Consider the following 15,797-nt stretch of genomic DNA (forward strand, 5'->3'; position numbering starts at 1 on the left):
CACAAGGCAACATTGCTGAGGCAAGAGTATAAAAACTGATGTCATGGAGCTTGATAGTCAATAACATAAAATGTCTTTTTTTTTTTAGTTGCACAGTGATGAATGTAATAAAGTTTATTTCCTTCCATAAATTGTTATAACAGATTGTGATGGAATACAGGAATACACCAAACTGAACATTATATATGAATTCAATTTAGGCAGGAGACTGCTGCATCTTAACAAGACACAGAGTGCCGTTTTGCCTGCAACTGCCAAAACTCCTCTGCAGCCAAAGGAGTTTTCCCCAGTATAAGAACTGCTGCTGCAGACCAAACCAGACTCACTGGAGTGGAATCTGAGCCACTACGCTTTTGAATACCCCAAGGTTCAGGAGTGTCTGGGGCATCCCTGTGTGCACAGTTGGCTGCAACTTAGTCTAGGATGCATTATTGCTCAGAACGGAGAAAGGTAACCATCAAGGTGACCAGTTCTGAGCTCCTCTACTTGTGGCTTTGATGTGCTTGAAGCCATCTTCCTAGTATAAATTGGGCCCATGCTTTCTACCAGCATTCCCAAAGACTCAGACAGCAGCTGAGAGTCAGTGAGAAGTGTGATGTAGGAGGGATCCCCCTTTGGTCAGTGGATTTGAGGAATGCTTTAACTTTATCACAATAGTTCTGTATCCCTTCCACACAATGCTGTGCTTGTCTTCAGACTGGTTAATCTCCGTATAGAGTCAATATGATTGTAACGTGCTGTCAACTAGCCAGACTGCTTGTAGAAGATTTGGGTCCAGGAGTTCTGGCTTTATTGCTGCTCTAAAAGAAATTCCAGCGCAGGATCCTTAAAGCTTCATCCTGATTCACAAGATGAGGCTTTTCTGCTTGAGTGTGTTCCAGGGATTTCTTCACCAAATCTTTACCCTTCAGAAACAACCCTTGACTTTGAAAGTAATAAGGTAATTATTTCCCATATTAGTACAGAAAAAAATTCCCTTTTTCTTCAAGCGTATGTTAATAATAAGTCATAATGAGAAAAGCTGTGCTGTGCCAGTTTAAATCAAAAATAGCTTTCCTTTTCACTCTGTGCAGGTTTTTCTAAGATAATACACATAGACTTATAAAGATGTTCTTTCCGTAGCACTTCGCTTGCAACCAAAACGCTAGTCTTTAACTGTGAAAGCGCAGAATACCCCTGAGCTGTCCTAACTTGCTGGAATTGTCTTGTGTTGATGGATCAAATTTGGAGGTCTTTTCTCCTCTTTTACCATGTAGGAAAACTCCCACCAAATTGATAATCTAGGCACTGCTGTTTAGTACTTCTAAATAGTTAATTTGATATTGGTCCTGCCTCTTTTCTGCTTCATACCTGTTAACTCTGTGAGTAAAACCTGGCAAGATTTGGCTCAGTTATTCTGTAATTACAAGGCTTTAAATCTCTTTTTCTTTGAATTTTACTGAGGCAAAACAGATACTCATTGACGTCAGCAGGAGCTTATATAGGAATAAGGGAAGAGTGAAAACGGCACAGTTCTGCAGCTGCAGCTCTCCATCTAAAAGATGTATAACTTAATAGGTATCTTCAGTAGCCGAGGGAGGACTCAGAGTCAGAATTTGCCTGTAGCGTCAGTTTTTATTCCTTTGACATTTTTCTCATCTTGGGTCTGGTTTTAGTCTTGCTGCCATGGCAACATACAGTGAGGCTAAAAGCTATTCTGGAGAAAAGGTCTTTCCTCACTGACAGGCAGCAGAAGGGAATAGAGGCCAGAGCTACTGTTTGCAGCTGCGAATAGCAATGGAGGAATGAAAGAGATTTTAAAAGTACCTTCTGTTTGAATGTGTGCAGGCAAAACTATTGGTACAAAAGTTCAGCGTTAACAGAGCATAAACAGGTGAGTTGGATAAAATAATTTTTTATTTCAGATTGATGCTAACAAGGTGACATGACATGTTAGCTTCACAGTAAGGAAATAGACTCCATGACCCAAGTTATTTTCCTACTCCTGTGTCTAAAATACTCTAATCAGCTCAAAATCATTGCTAACGATACTAACTTTTTAACACTTTAGCAGTTGATTTTGATTGTATCTGTCTTTTCCTCATGCAGTTTTTTTTCAGTGGGTGTATATGAAAATTGGGCCCCAGACACCCTGAGTTTGATGCGTCTTCTTGCATATGCTCAGTGCTTGATTTCTGCATGTTAAAAGCTGGCTGTATTCACCATGGGCAGGAACAGAGCCTATTCAAAATCCTGTAAATATTATGCTGCTTTTCCATCTGTATTGCAAGATGCTGCCTATCCACAGCCTCTAGGAGAACGAAGAGAGTTTGAGAGGTCTCTTCAGAATTAGTGGTGTAGGTAAGAGAGGAGAATCCAGGCCAATTGCAGATGCATGTTTACCAGCCTCCAATATACCGAGCTCCCATGCAAACAGATAATTGGAGGATTTTTGTCACAGCAGTTAGGTGAATTAAATACTAGAAGCACTGCTGGCTATTCTGCTACATGGTGGAAGGAAAATATTCCTATCATGAATGCACATCATTCCCATGGAAGTGTATTGTGGTCAATACAGGTTATTCAATTGCTCTCAAGGGAAATAACCCCTACTGTAGACATTCGTCTGATCACCCCGTGGGACTCGGCACAGGGTCCACCATACCCTGGGCCACAGAGCACTGACACCAATATGAGGATGCTGCAAATGGCGTTTATTCAACTGCGTCACGCCCTTATATACTGCCTGTCGGTCATCCCGCCTCCCTTAACCCTTCTCTTTCCGTACATCGCGAGATCTTCCGAGCGCCAATCCCTACACCCTACCAGCAAAAGGATGGTTTTGTCCAAATAACTGTGTCTGTGGTAGCGTAATTATCAGTAATTACGCCCAGGTAAACAGCTTTTCTACAAAAGCTTGTAAAGAAGACTTAGCCTGAGAAAGGAAGGTATTGCAAACTCATTTAAAAAAAAAAAAAAAAAAGCTTTATAAAAAATTCAGCATGTTTCCCAATGAAATATTGCTCCACTGAATCATATTGCATAAACATGAGAGAGACATTTCAAGATCAGGGAGGAGGAAATACACCAGCAAAACAATAGGCCTGAATTTTGACAGATGTGTCTTTTGAGAGTAGAAGGACGCAGTCATTAGTGCGAAGGAGCCCAGTGACTGCTCGCTGTGCGTGTGTCACAGGCTATCCAGGGAGCCCATGTCCTGTACCTTCTCTTAGCCCAAGCCACATTAACAGGGCTGTGGCAAATGTAGCCTAAAAGAGAGATTCACTTTTGCTCTGTACTTCCCATGCCCTAGCGCCCTGGTGAAATCTGCAGGGAGTATGCCGGTTCACTTCCCTCAGAGCTGCCAGCAAGTTAAGAAACTGTTATCCTTGGTTTCTTGAGCTTCCTCCCTTCCACAGACCAGAGCTAAACAGACATAATCCAGAAGACAGACTACATAATTTTTTTTTTTGTTTTGGATGGAGTGCTGTGTTCAGTTTTAAAAGCCATAAATGCCAATGACATGAAAGAAAACTCTTCTGGTCTGAGAAGAGCAGCTGCAATTATAATGCAGCTCACAATTCATATTAAAGACATCATTGCTTTGTGATAGACCACAGCAGTGAGTCTGATAATAAAAATGATGTTGCCTTATAGCACTAATGAAAGCTACAGTATTAAAGCTTTGCTTATGTGGCATCTCAGCTAGAACAGACTGCAGTATGCATCTTTTTCTTCATTACTGCATACAAGTGATGCTTAAATATTATTGATATTAGTGTTTGTAATTCTAATGGAGATAGCTCTGGGCTCATTGAAATAGTGTCTGTTATGAACAGCAACAGAACAGAACCAGCCCTAGAATGAAAAACAGGCAAGTTTTTAAGTCAGATTATTCTTTCATAAATCTGAACAAGATTTGGATCATTACCTGTGACACTTGGGTTGCCAAAGTAACCTTGACTAGTCAGCTGATGTTTGCATACCGCGTGATACGATCACCATGGAGATCCTGTCCATGTGATTTTGCAGACATGATGCAGATGCAGGCTTCTCAGACACACGACAGTGAGCAAGAGAGGAATTAATTATTGGTAAGGAGTGCTCTTGCAGACAGCTCATGTCTCTGTCAGAGAGAGCCTGCACAGGAGTAATGCAGAAGCTATATTTCTCCTTATTTTAGCTGCATATAGAGGACTAGGGCAAGGGTAATAGGAGGAAGCTCGCTTAGCTTTCATAAGGAAAATACTGAGTTCTCCTTATGGAAAGCTCATGCTCTGCCAAGATTAGAGGAGTGGTCAGAAAGTGCTGACCTGTGTGAAAACCATGTTTGAAGGATAATATTCATTTACAGAACATATGTTCAAATAATTGAAGCCTATTGAACACTACTAGTATTTCTTTATCAACTGAGACTTTTATTCTCCCCCAATACCTGCTCTTCTCCTTCACATGCAACCTAATGATGTCAGCGAAGTTACGCTGGAACAGTTAGTGGAACAGGGAGTGAAATTTGTTTGTATACACAGAATATTCTAAATTCTCCTCAAAAAGTAGCCGTCATGCTGTGCGCTTTCCTTTCCAGTGTCTACTGAACCTCACAGTAGCACCAGGAAGTAGATTTTGGACCTGTTCTGTACAACAATACCAAACCAAGGACCGTGCTGAGTGTTAGAAAGATCCCATGAGATAAAGATTTTGTCTTTTCCAACCTATTTCTGAACCAAGGCTTCTAACTTTAAGTTCTAGCACATGCCTGTATGCTTAGAAAATTATCTAAATCCCTTTGCTAGTTTCTGCTTTTCTTGTATTTGGCCTCCACATTCCTGCTATTTCCTTCTCTCCTGAACTTGAAAGTTCATTTATTGATGATACAGTTAAACAAACAAAACTTTTGAGAAGAGACACGATTCTGTTTCTGATGGTTAAGCACGCTAAATGGGTGCTCCCTCCTTTCTCCCCATATTCTTTGGAGAACAGAAGTAAGAGAGCCTCAGGATAAAGCTATTTTGCTGTTGCAAAATGCTTTGTTCCACCTATTTTACTTACATATGAAGTTGGCTGTACAATAGCGGATGGTTAAAAGGTGCTGTTACTATTTCTGTGTGCTACAGCTGTGATTAGGAGGCTTGGCTGTGTTCAGGTGGGGGTTCTCTTGATGTGATATACGCACCCCTAAGAAGACACAGTCCCTGCTTCAAAAACTGTCCAAGAACATCACGCGGTATGAGCCAGTAAGTGAGGGAGCATGGGGTAACTGTTCCATGACTATGGCAGCTACTTCTCAAATCAGCTGTTTTCAGCCTCCCATATAGACAGCAAAAGAGGCTTAGGAAGAATTTGAGGGGTGTAGTGACATTGCCATTTGGGGGATTACTGTAAAGAATCATTAAAGCACCAGCTTTGGAGAGGTCTTTGTTGGACTTTCTCTTATGTGTAAATGCAGCAAAGGAAAAGTCATGCGGGTGCTTAAAATAAGACAGAGTAAAAGTGCTCATAGGAGGTGATGTGGGCAGAAGAGGCTTCGGTTGATGGCCACATGCAGAGAGTAAGTGTTGCTACTTACGTCTTTGCTTTTAGTCTGAAGAATCAGCTGAAGTATTAGAGGGAAGGGGTATAGCTGGAAAAGTAAGACTTCGGGGTGATCTTTGCAGTGCAGGTTACAATGGATGAGGGGATTATTTCATGGCTAGATGGGAGCAGTCTTGACGTGCTGGAAGGCTTGGACCTTTTCAGTGTGTAAACAGAGGACAAAAGGAGATTCTTTGAAATGATGTGTGAAAATAAACAGCAATATTGAACCTAAAGGTGTAGAACTAATTAGAAGGAAAAATTATGGTTGTAGACCGTAAATGAAATTGATGCTCTCTTCCACTGTGCCCATCTGGAGGTGAGGGACTTTCCCTTTATTTGGGTGCTGACCACCTTTTTGACAGCATGTGATGATACAGCATTAGAACGTTTGGGGGGGTTTGACAGATTACACTGAGATAATTGAACTAATTTCACTTCTGACTTGGATTAAATTTGTAACCTTGGCATAAGATTCTTCAGCCTTTCATACTATGGCCTAATTTACCAAAAAGGGGAATGAAGGATTCCTTTACTCTAAGCAGAAATCCTTTCATATACCTCAGGGAAAGCCACTATCAGCAGAGAGGACCAAGAAAAGAAAGTACACAGTCCTCTGCCACCATCCAATAAACCTGCCTTAGCGGAGAGTGAGGGGGTAAAGAAGTCATCTGCAAAAATGAAACTGTAATCTGTAGATGGCAGTTTGTGCAACAAACTGCATTCAACCTCATGGATTTAAAAGAATATCCACTCTTCTATTGCGCCAGTATCTTTCAATTCCTTTTTTATTGTTTTCTTTAGTAAACGTGTAACTTTACTAAAAAAAAAGTTTATAAAATTCATTATATTACTGAGCTGAACAGCTTCATGTAGGGTGATGAAAGCATTATGTTTTGACATTTACACTAGGAAGTTTTTCCATGGCATGTTGCCTTCATTGTTTCTATCTATTAAACATCCATATTACTAACATGGGCCTAAAGCCCCCAATGTGTTATATTGGCATAGCTATCATTTTAGTGTTCCAACTGCGCAGTCTCTCTTATTTTACTCCTGAGGTTGGGTCCTTATAAGCGCCAAGTACAGAAATGGATCATTAGGTTTAAAATAATATCCAAAGGCTTGAAAGTAGCATCCATTTCTTAGGCAGGCTGGATTTATCTTTCACCCTGTGAAATGGTGCAACAGATAATTAGTAATACATTTTCCATTTAACTTTTCCCATATTTATAAAGCAGTAGACCACTTTTGCTATATTCTAACAACAAAATTAAGTTCCAGAGACAACTGAATGTCAGCAAGCATTTATGAATACCTCAGCAGAAATTACTGTTGGCTCTTGGTTTCAAATGCAGAACAGCCAACAAATTAGTTAGAAGTAAAATGAGTAAATAAGCAGAGGCTTGACTATAGCAATACAAAGTTGGAGTATAATTGTTTCAGGCATATATTATTTATAAAGGGTCAGACTTACATCCAGGAAAACATGTCTATTCAGGAACTTTCCAAAATAATCATGGTCTCAGTACAGATTTCAAGCTTGTTCTGTAATGGGGTTCCAAGATTAAATCATAAGATATCTTCTGTAAGGCACTGCACTCCTCACTTTGTCTCACTTCACTTGCAGGCTTCAGCAAATTGAAGGATCAGTGCCATAACTACCAGGACAGTAGAGGTGGAGACCTGAAATGAATGACTTAAGATGAAAAGCCAGACAAGAAATCTGTCCCAGTTACTAATTTCACCTGTGGAAAAATTAGTGCTAAAAACAAACAAGAAAAATCCAAGGACAACGTAGGAAAAACACTAGTGCTAAGGCAGGTGTACAAGATGTATTTCAGGAAAAAAATTCTTTTAGTCAATTTAAAATGGAATGTTTTTACACACCCCCATCAAAAGCTATAGAAAACCAGCGTAATCGGAAGCTAGCTGCAAATACCCAAATGTAATGTCATAATCTGATAGCATGTTACTTGCTCTGTTTGGAATACACCTTGTTTATCATGATTTTAGGTTTGTAGAAACTATTTGAGTAAAAAAAATGTGTGTAGCTGCTATTTTTAATTTCAGTATGAAGATCTTTTTTCCAGTCTGAGTGGTTACAGGTAACAACATGCTTAATTTTGAGCTCATTGTGCTTTTTTTTACATACATTTCTCACATAGAAATGTATTACAAATTACTCAGGAGTGCTGACAGAGTACTTCATTAAACTTATGTAAGTCATTTGTGGATATAATGTAATTCCTTAAAGCTGGTTTCTTAGTTTAGTACTCTGCTATTATTACTACTTTACTATTTTAGAAATGCTAGTAATAAACCAAAATAATGTTTTTCTCTTTTTTTTTAAATGCAAGCTTGTACTTCATTTTAAATTAGTCTTGCTGTCAGCTCACTGATGACAGAATGACTACAATAAAATCATACCATGTTCCCAGTGCATACTCTGGTGGTGTATTCAGTAGAGGAAAATAATTTATGGCTGTTATCATAGAGTATTCTCTTTTGCTTTTAGTGAAATAAAAACTTTGCAAATCATATGGTCTACCATGAAGTACTAGCTAAAGAAATATGGAAATCTGTCTTTTCTATTAGAGATACCATATCAATTTAGCATATCATTGCTACAAGGAACAGGAAAACTTTTGTATTTATAATACCATGCTATTTTTCTTTAACAATATCTAGAGCTAATGTGATAGTACTAAATCAGCTTTTTTGTTAAAGTGAGATTAAATAGGCATCTCTGTGAACTACAGCCTAGTTAAAAACATTCTCTTTGCTCCAGTGACAACTTAATTTTTTTACAAAAAGATACCATTTTAAAATTTCACAGACAAACTTCAAAAATTATTTAATTTTTGTGTCTTCTTTTTTGGCTTATTTGGCAATAGGTAGCATCAAGACCTAAGTATCAGTAATTTAAAGGGACATAATCAATCTTTCTAAAATTATGTGAAATTTCCCAAATCCAATAGAATTAGCAACACTGAACTAATCATTTTAGCAGCCTACTCCGCTGGAAAGATACCTTTTAAAAACCCCACAAAGTAAAGACCAGACTAATCTTTTCCCCATCACAAAGCACAGCAATAAACACTCACCCAAACCAACAAACAGAATATCCCCAAATACACACACCTGTTTAGTTCAAGCATTGTCCTAAAATGTGCTGAGATTTTCATCTTGATTTCTTTGTGTTGCTCTTGTATGAACTGGACAGGATTATAATATTCAATAGTTCTAATTTTTTAATCAGTGAAGGAAGGTTGAGCAGAATGTTGCATGCCATTACCCCGAGTGTGGCATCATTTCTGAATTTGCAAACAACTATTGGCACAGCCAGCTATTGTCAAAGTTTTCATTGGAAGGAAGAAGTATGGAGCTTTCTTAATCCAGGTTTTAAAAATCTGCTAGACCCACATGGAATTCCAGACTTATCCATTGTTAGAATTTCCAAAATCCTGTTCTTCACTGTATATCATTACCTGCATTGTGTTTGAAAGCCTGTAGAACTCAGATGTTTGAAAGTAGGAAGATAAGGCAGATCTCTGTCCCTTGAATCTAGAACCCAGTGTCTCTGGTCACCTTGCTTTTTCTTTGCTTTTCTGTTTTAGTTTGTATTCGGACTCTTAAAAATACTAACTTTTTGCAATACTTCCCTGTATAAAAATTGTTAGAGGGAGGCCTTGTTAACTGCTTGTTTTTGAAGACAGAGAAGATATAGTCTGGTAGGAGATGAAAGTATTAAACAATATTCTGGAAGTTACCATTGTTGGTCAAGGTAAGTGCCTCACCTTGATTTTGAGAAGATTTGAGGCTGGAGAAGATGAGCCTGTTTGAAGCAGTTTAAGAGAGGACACAATATCCAAAGTTCTTGATACTTTTGAGGAGTACCCCAAGAGAGATACTACAGTGGTATTGGAGAGGATTCAGTGCAGCTGTCATACCTTATACTTCCAGAGAACACAGCTGTCTAGAGGAACCTCTTCCAGAACATTCTCTGACCGGTAACATGAAGGCATTTCTGCCCTTACTCTCCTGCCAAGGTCTATTGACAGTAATTGTTGCTCTTCACAGTATGATACATGATACAGATGGACAGAAATGGCTCTGATCCAAGAGAAGCTCTGAGATCCCGACCATAACGTGCCCTCAGGAAAATATACTTGAATAGGCTTTTTCAGAAAAAAAAGCTGCTGCCTTTGCCAGCTTTGTGATTTTTTTTATCCCGTGCTTATATGAAGACTTCTTTGAAGAATTCTGTTGGTAGCATAACACCTCTTCAAATGTGCAAGTATGTGTTAATAGATTAAAATTTTCTACAAAATGTTAAAGCTGCTAAATTTTGCTTATAATGCTGACACAGTGCAATGTTTCTGTAAATTCCCAGTTAAGCTCTATGCATTTTATATTCCTTGCCTCTCTGCTTGGGTCCAGCAGAGTGGTGTGAGGAAGGAGCTCATAGAAGGCTCAGAAAATCTGCAGCACTTGGGGAGTTATGATGGAAAATGAGAATTTTAATATTTCTCACAGGGCATGGTAAGCATGACTTGTAAAGGACCTTGAGGTACACTGCTTTTGTCTTTCTAGACCATGTTTTTTGTTTTACAGATAACCTCATGATTGTGCAGGTCATCTTAATTTCCAGATACACTGTCATTACTGAAAAACCCTTGAACGAAGATATGTGATAACATATCCATGACTGTACCATTTGTAGAGCTGAAAGGAATGGGAGAAATGTACTTGTTCAAAATTGTTTCTCCAATTATAAAAGCACATTCCCTAAAGCAAATGCAAATAGTTTCAAACTGAGTTAGAAAGGTCCTTTTCCTGTGTTTGTTATCATTTTCCACTAGACTGAACAAATAGGGGAAGATGGTTCTACTCTACAGTGTGCTTAAAAACAGTATGTCAAACTAAAATACAAATTGATGCAAGTGAGCTTGAGGGAAAAGGCAAACTTGGGATTCCTTTTATTTCTCCTTTGCTATTAATCATTTTCCTCTACTGCTGCCTAGGAGTGCCTATGTCAGATTCATCAGATAGCGCATGGCAGTGCAGCATTCTGGGCCTTTCTTGTTTTTCAGTAACTGGTTTGCCAACTTTCTTTACATAAATAAAATGGAAAGTGGAAGCATTTTCCAATTGTTCACTAGTGTGTAAAAATAGTTCTGATTCCAGTGTAGAGCTCTGTGATACATACTGTGTAAATTTGGGGGCTCTCAAGGCTAAAATTAGCATTAGTTTAGACACAAACCCTCTAAGGGCTGAGCTATACTGAAAGCAAACAAAGGCCAACAGAATTTTTGTCCTTTATTCCAATGGAAACTATATTAGTAAACACTTCTTTGCATTATTTCCAATCGAAGAGCCCTCTGCTGATGATACTGCACAACAAGAAATTCAGTTAACTCATTATAAACCAAAGTACATCAGAACCGTTTACTTGGATTTTAGCTGACAAATGTAAGTAGCAGCCAATATAGAATAATTGGTGAAAAGTAACTTAGGGACACAATTCTGTAAGAAGAGGGAAGCCTTTTTGATCCTTGCTACTTGAAGGGATATTTGTTTTGAATCAAACTTCAGCCACTTCAGAGAACCTCCAATAAATTCCAGGATTTCCACATGCCTCACTGTACTACCTGTTAAGCCTGGGTCTGGTGATAACCAAGTAAGAGTGATTCACTGTCTTCATTGGTAACATGCAAACACTCAGGCAGAGACTTAGCAGAAGGTCCATACCACACCCTGAGAAAGGCAGACTATGCAGCACTTAAACGTTCACATGAAAAAGTAAATGTTTTTATATAGTCTGCATAGAACAACTTAAGCCTTAACCATACTTGCATAGCAAAAAAAGGTTTTTAATGCTTTCTGCCCTCTATAGTATAGGAGGGGATGGTTTTAATATTCAGGCACCTTGGGAAACGAGTAGTTGCAGTCTTGGTTGGGTAAGTGGACTCTTAGCAGCCATGAACATAAAAATTACTCATTTATAAAATAGCTCATGGTCTCTTAACTCAGACATCATGTACTGAATGGCATTGCACTAGTACAGAGTTTGACTAACTGGGTAGGTAAGTTGCAAATAATACTAAAATACACAGATGTTGTATCAGCTCTTCAAACTTTTTTCCAAATTTTTTATGTATTTTAATAGCTCCATCTGGATTCCATAGCCACTATTACTGTTACAAGTTTTATTGTTCCCTTTGCCTCTGCCTGCTGTTTGCATTTGCAAGCTACTTACAAGTGTCCTGGAAACAACTCCTGAACCTTTCTCCAGAGTCTTAAATTTGATACTGTGCATGTGAAAAATGCAGCGAAAGCACATTTTCCTCAAACTTGTCTTGCTAAATATGATACGATACAAATTAAAATAAATGTTGCATACCCTGCTTTCCACATGATGTTCTGGTAATAAATTTCAATGGATGGGCAAGTGTGTTTGCTTATTTCTCCAATTCTGTCACATCTGTGTTGGTTATTTGTGCCATGCTACAGAGACTCCTAATAGCTTGATTTGGGTAATAAGAGTCATAAAAAATAATATCGCTGCTGCTTCTTCAGAGTCTTTGTTGGATATTCTTAAAGGAATATTGTCCATAGTGCAGGACAAGTCTTATAGGATAGTAAGGTATTGTTTATGCTGTAAGGTAACTTCATGAAAGTTACTGTGATTTTGTGGACTACATTTAGAGGTTAACTTTCTATCCAGTGGGATTCATAAGATTGTGTTTTCCAAGGTTAAGTTACAATTATGCTCTAAGTTAGAAAGTCATTGTGTTTTGCAGTGCAATTTTTCTTTTGTTCTAACAGATTTTTTTTTTTTTAAGTGTGGTATTTACTAATTGAGGGAACCACTTTGCAAAATTAGGGTTGTAATATTGAGTACACTGCAGTCAGCTTTCAAAGTAAGGCCGACAGATGGTAAAGACATTTTGTCCCCAGCATCCATTAAATTTAATTGGAAGTTGAAAGCTGTATTCGCTCAGTATCTTTAAAAATCTCATACCTCCTTCTGTATTAGACATTCAGTCATTATCTTAGGTGCCTGGACCCCGATTCAAGCTTTTAAATGTACTGTGGGACCCACCTGTTCCCAAGTCAGCATATTGTTTCAACCTTCTATGCCGTTATTCTTAAAATGTTCAATAAAACTATGTCACAGATGGTAGATCCTATTAACATAAAACTCCTTGTCTCAACATATCCCGTTATGCCGGCAAAAAATAGTGTGATGAGGATATGAAGCAGCCTTTATGTGTACATTTTCAGTTCCTGAAGATTCCCACCATGAAAGTGAGGAAACTGTTGACATCTTCCAATTTTCAGTGATTTAATAGTGGTCTGCATGCTGCGCATCGAACATTCAGTGCAACACACACACAATTTCAGTTCATCAACACTGAGCTCTCATAGGCTGAAACTTCATGCATCAAAATAAGCTCCTCTCCAGTGCACTAGTAAGAAGAGGTTTTTGTTCCTTTCTCTCACGTGCTAATTGCAGCCAGCTGTTAAATATCAAGTCTTAGTGGTATCTGTAGGACACTACTTAGAATTAGAAAAAAGAAGGAAAGAAATACTTGCTTATACAGCAAGAACCACAGTATTGCATTAATTGCAGCCACTGCCTGGATACGGCATTCCCTCTATGGGAACACAAAAGCAATTAATTGAAAAATATCATAGGTCAATAAGAAAAACATTTCACACTTTCAGTGAAAGTAGGGTTTCTTGACAAATATTCTGCAAAGAGAAAATCTAATGAACAACCTGTCAGGATTAATCCCTGAGCCTATATTTCTCTCTGCACCTCAGCTAACCATTATGTTTTTACTGCATTAACATTATGTGCATATTGTGCTTTTCAGAAACGGTCATCGAGACTCGCATCTCATTTTGGCGAACACAATGCAAAAGTCAGGCCCTACAAATTCACTAAAAAATGTTTAGCTACTAATTTTGTTTCAAGCAGCTATTTGAATGACCTTGCATATAGCATGCCTTAAATATATTGCTGGTTTTGGAAGGAAGGAATTCAGGCTTCTCTTAGTGTGTGCCTGAAGATGATCAACAGGTTATCTTTCTTTCAGGTGAAGGAGGCCATGCAGAGAATCCATGACCGAGGAAATATAGGAAAACTAATTCTGGATGTGGAGAAAGCACCCACTCCTCTGGTGAGTGCAAAGCACTACATACATGGTGTACAGTCACACAAGTTAAAGCATGGTAGTGACTTTTGGAGACATGTCGCTTACGATTATTTTTTTTACCCTGTTTTCTTCTAAATCCATAGCACCTAAATACAACTAATAATCATAATTTATATATTTAACCCAAAGTGAAATATAATTGTAATTCCTAAAGTCCCAGCAGTTACTTTTCTATACTGAATGGCTATCTGCCTCTCCAAAAATGTGTCTGTGAGTCTTAGGTCAGGGTAAAACTGCCACATCAATTTCTGTCCCTGTGATGGAAAACAATAGGCATTTCACATAATACAAAATTACTGTTTTAGTAAGAATAAGTTGATTGAACAGAAAAAGACACAGTCAATATCACTTCAGCGTACAAACTTAGAAGTGCTTTCTGATTCCCATATAAAAGTCAGAGTATACCCTTGGTAGGAATTTCTTTTACTTTTTTTATAGTAGATGAAGTATAATATCTAAATACTTCCTTCTAGAAATGTTCTGAAGGAAGATAGTTGTGATGGCACTCTGGTCCACTGAATTTGGAGCACTTAACATGGTACTGAAACATTACAGGGAGCAGTAGTAAATGAAAGTCAGGCTCATGCCTAAACGTTCACTAATGATGTAGGGAAGAGCAGTAAAGATAATGAAAAACTGACTTCAAATCAATACTGATGTATAAAGTTTGCTTTGAGACCCGAGATATCTCCTGTTTCAAAAGAACAGAAAAGAACCTGGAATTACAGTTAAGCTCTTACTTGCGCTTACTCTAAAATTGGCCCCAAATCTCGTACAAAATTGCTGCAAGGAAAAGGAAGGTTTTGGGGACCTCACAGATGGAAACAGGGCATTAACTGAACTGCATCTTAAAACTGTAAACAATAATCCATAACACAACATCAATACATTTATTCCATCTGTTCTCTTGATATTGTATATTCATAATAGCCATTGGTTAGATGGTGAGAACAAATTTGATATACTTTCAAGGACGGGTGTTAATTAAAAAATATGGGTAACTTCAGAGCATTGCTTTTCTCCATTAAAATCAGGTTGTGTTTGAGATTTTTATTTCCTGGAGAGGCTAGTAATCAAACAGGGGAGGTAAAATGTCACTGCATTTCTCTTTAAAAGTAGATGGGTCCCTTGCTTAGTTGGTTTTGAAATAGTTATAATACAAGAATCTTCTTGTGTCCTAAGAGGGGTCATGCTGGTGTATAAGAGAATTGAGTTATACTAGTATATGCTGTTAAACACTACCACCTGTCCAGTTAACCAGACTCTTGTTCTGCCCCCAGAGACAAGTCAAACTGACAAGGTGAAGTACAGGGGAGTCTTGCATCTTTACACAGCTTGTAATAAATATTTGCATATGAAAAAACATGATGTGCTCCTTAAATGCTATCCTGAACTACAAATTTCTGCAATTGCCTGCTACCTGTACAGACATCTTCAATGAAATACGGAAATGCAGTTTCTGCCCACTCCTTTATGATCCAAGATTTGCACTCTGTCATGGGTATATTCTGCCAGCATCTACATATCCACTGCTCTATAAAGTTTCATTGTTTTTTATGTAAAACAGTTGCACTCTGAGTTTTCCTGACACTATGCCTCATACGGGACCAGATACCATCCGTTAGCTGGTGTTAAAGAATAGTGTTTCTGGAAGAGCAGATACAGGAGGGGTTGTAAACCAGAGGTCTCGCACATTCTGTAAACTTCCTACACAGCTGTATTTCCTATCTGAGAGCCTTAATACCGGTTTGCTGCAAGCGCACAGATCAGAGTCTTGCTTGTGCAACGGTCCTACAAAGCAGCTTTCTGTTAGGTAATTCAGCTGTAAGCTGTGAGGGAACAGTTCACAATTTTAGCTGGAAGTGGTGCGGTGCCAAAAAACGTTTTGCAGACAGAATGTTTATTTTCGTGTTGCACCCATGTCTTCTTTCATTTTTAAAGCCACTTTCTCAAGTGAATCAAACTGAAATAAGAATGAATGAAACAACGTGAAAGGCGCTCTGATGTCCTTCATCTTTC

At 38.3% G+C, this 15,797-nt stretch overlaps 1 protein-coding gene across 1 annotated transcript in view; it reads left to right on the forward strand.

Annotated features, from left to right (window-relative positions):
- The window catches only part of VAT1L (vesicle amine transport 1 like), a 64,180-nt gene that overhangs the window by 45,309 nt on the left and 3,074 nt on the right, over nt 1-15,797 (forward strand). Inside the window, exon 8 of the mRNA XM_049806579.1 lies at nt 13,659-13,742. Coding sequence (XP_049662536.1) covers nt 13,659-13,742 — 84 coding nt within the window. The remainder of the gene's footprint in view (nt 1-13,658; nt 13,743-15,797) is intronic.

Source organism: Accipiter gentilis, chromosome 7 (genome assembly GCF_929443795.1).
Source record: "Accipiter gentilis chromosome 7, bAccGen1.1, whole genome shotgun sequence".
NCBI classification, from domain to species: domain Eukaryota; kingdom Metazoa; phylum Chordata; class Aves; order Accipitriformes; family Accipitridae; genus Astur; species Astur gentilis.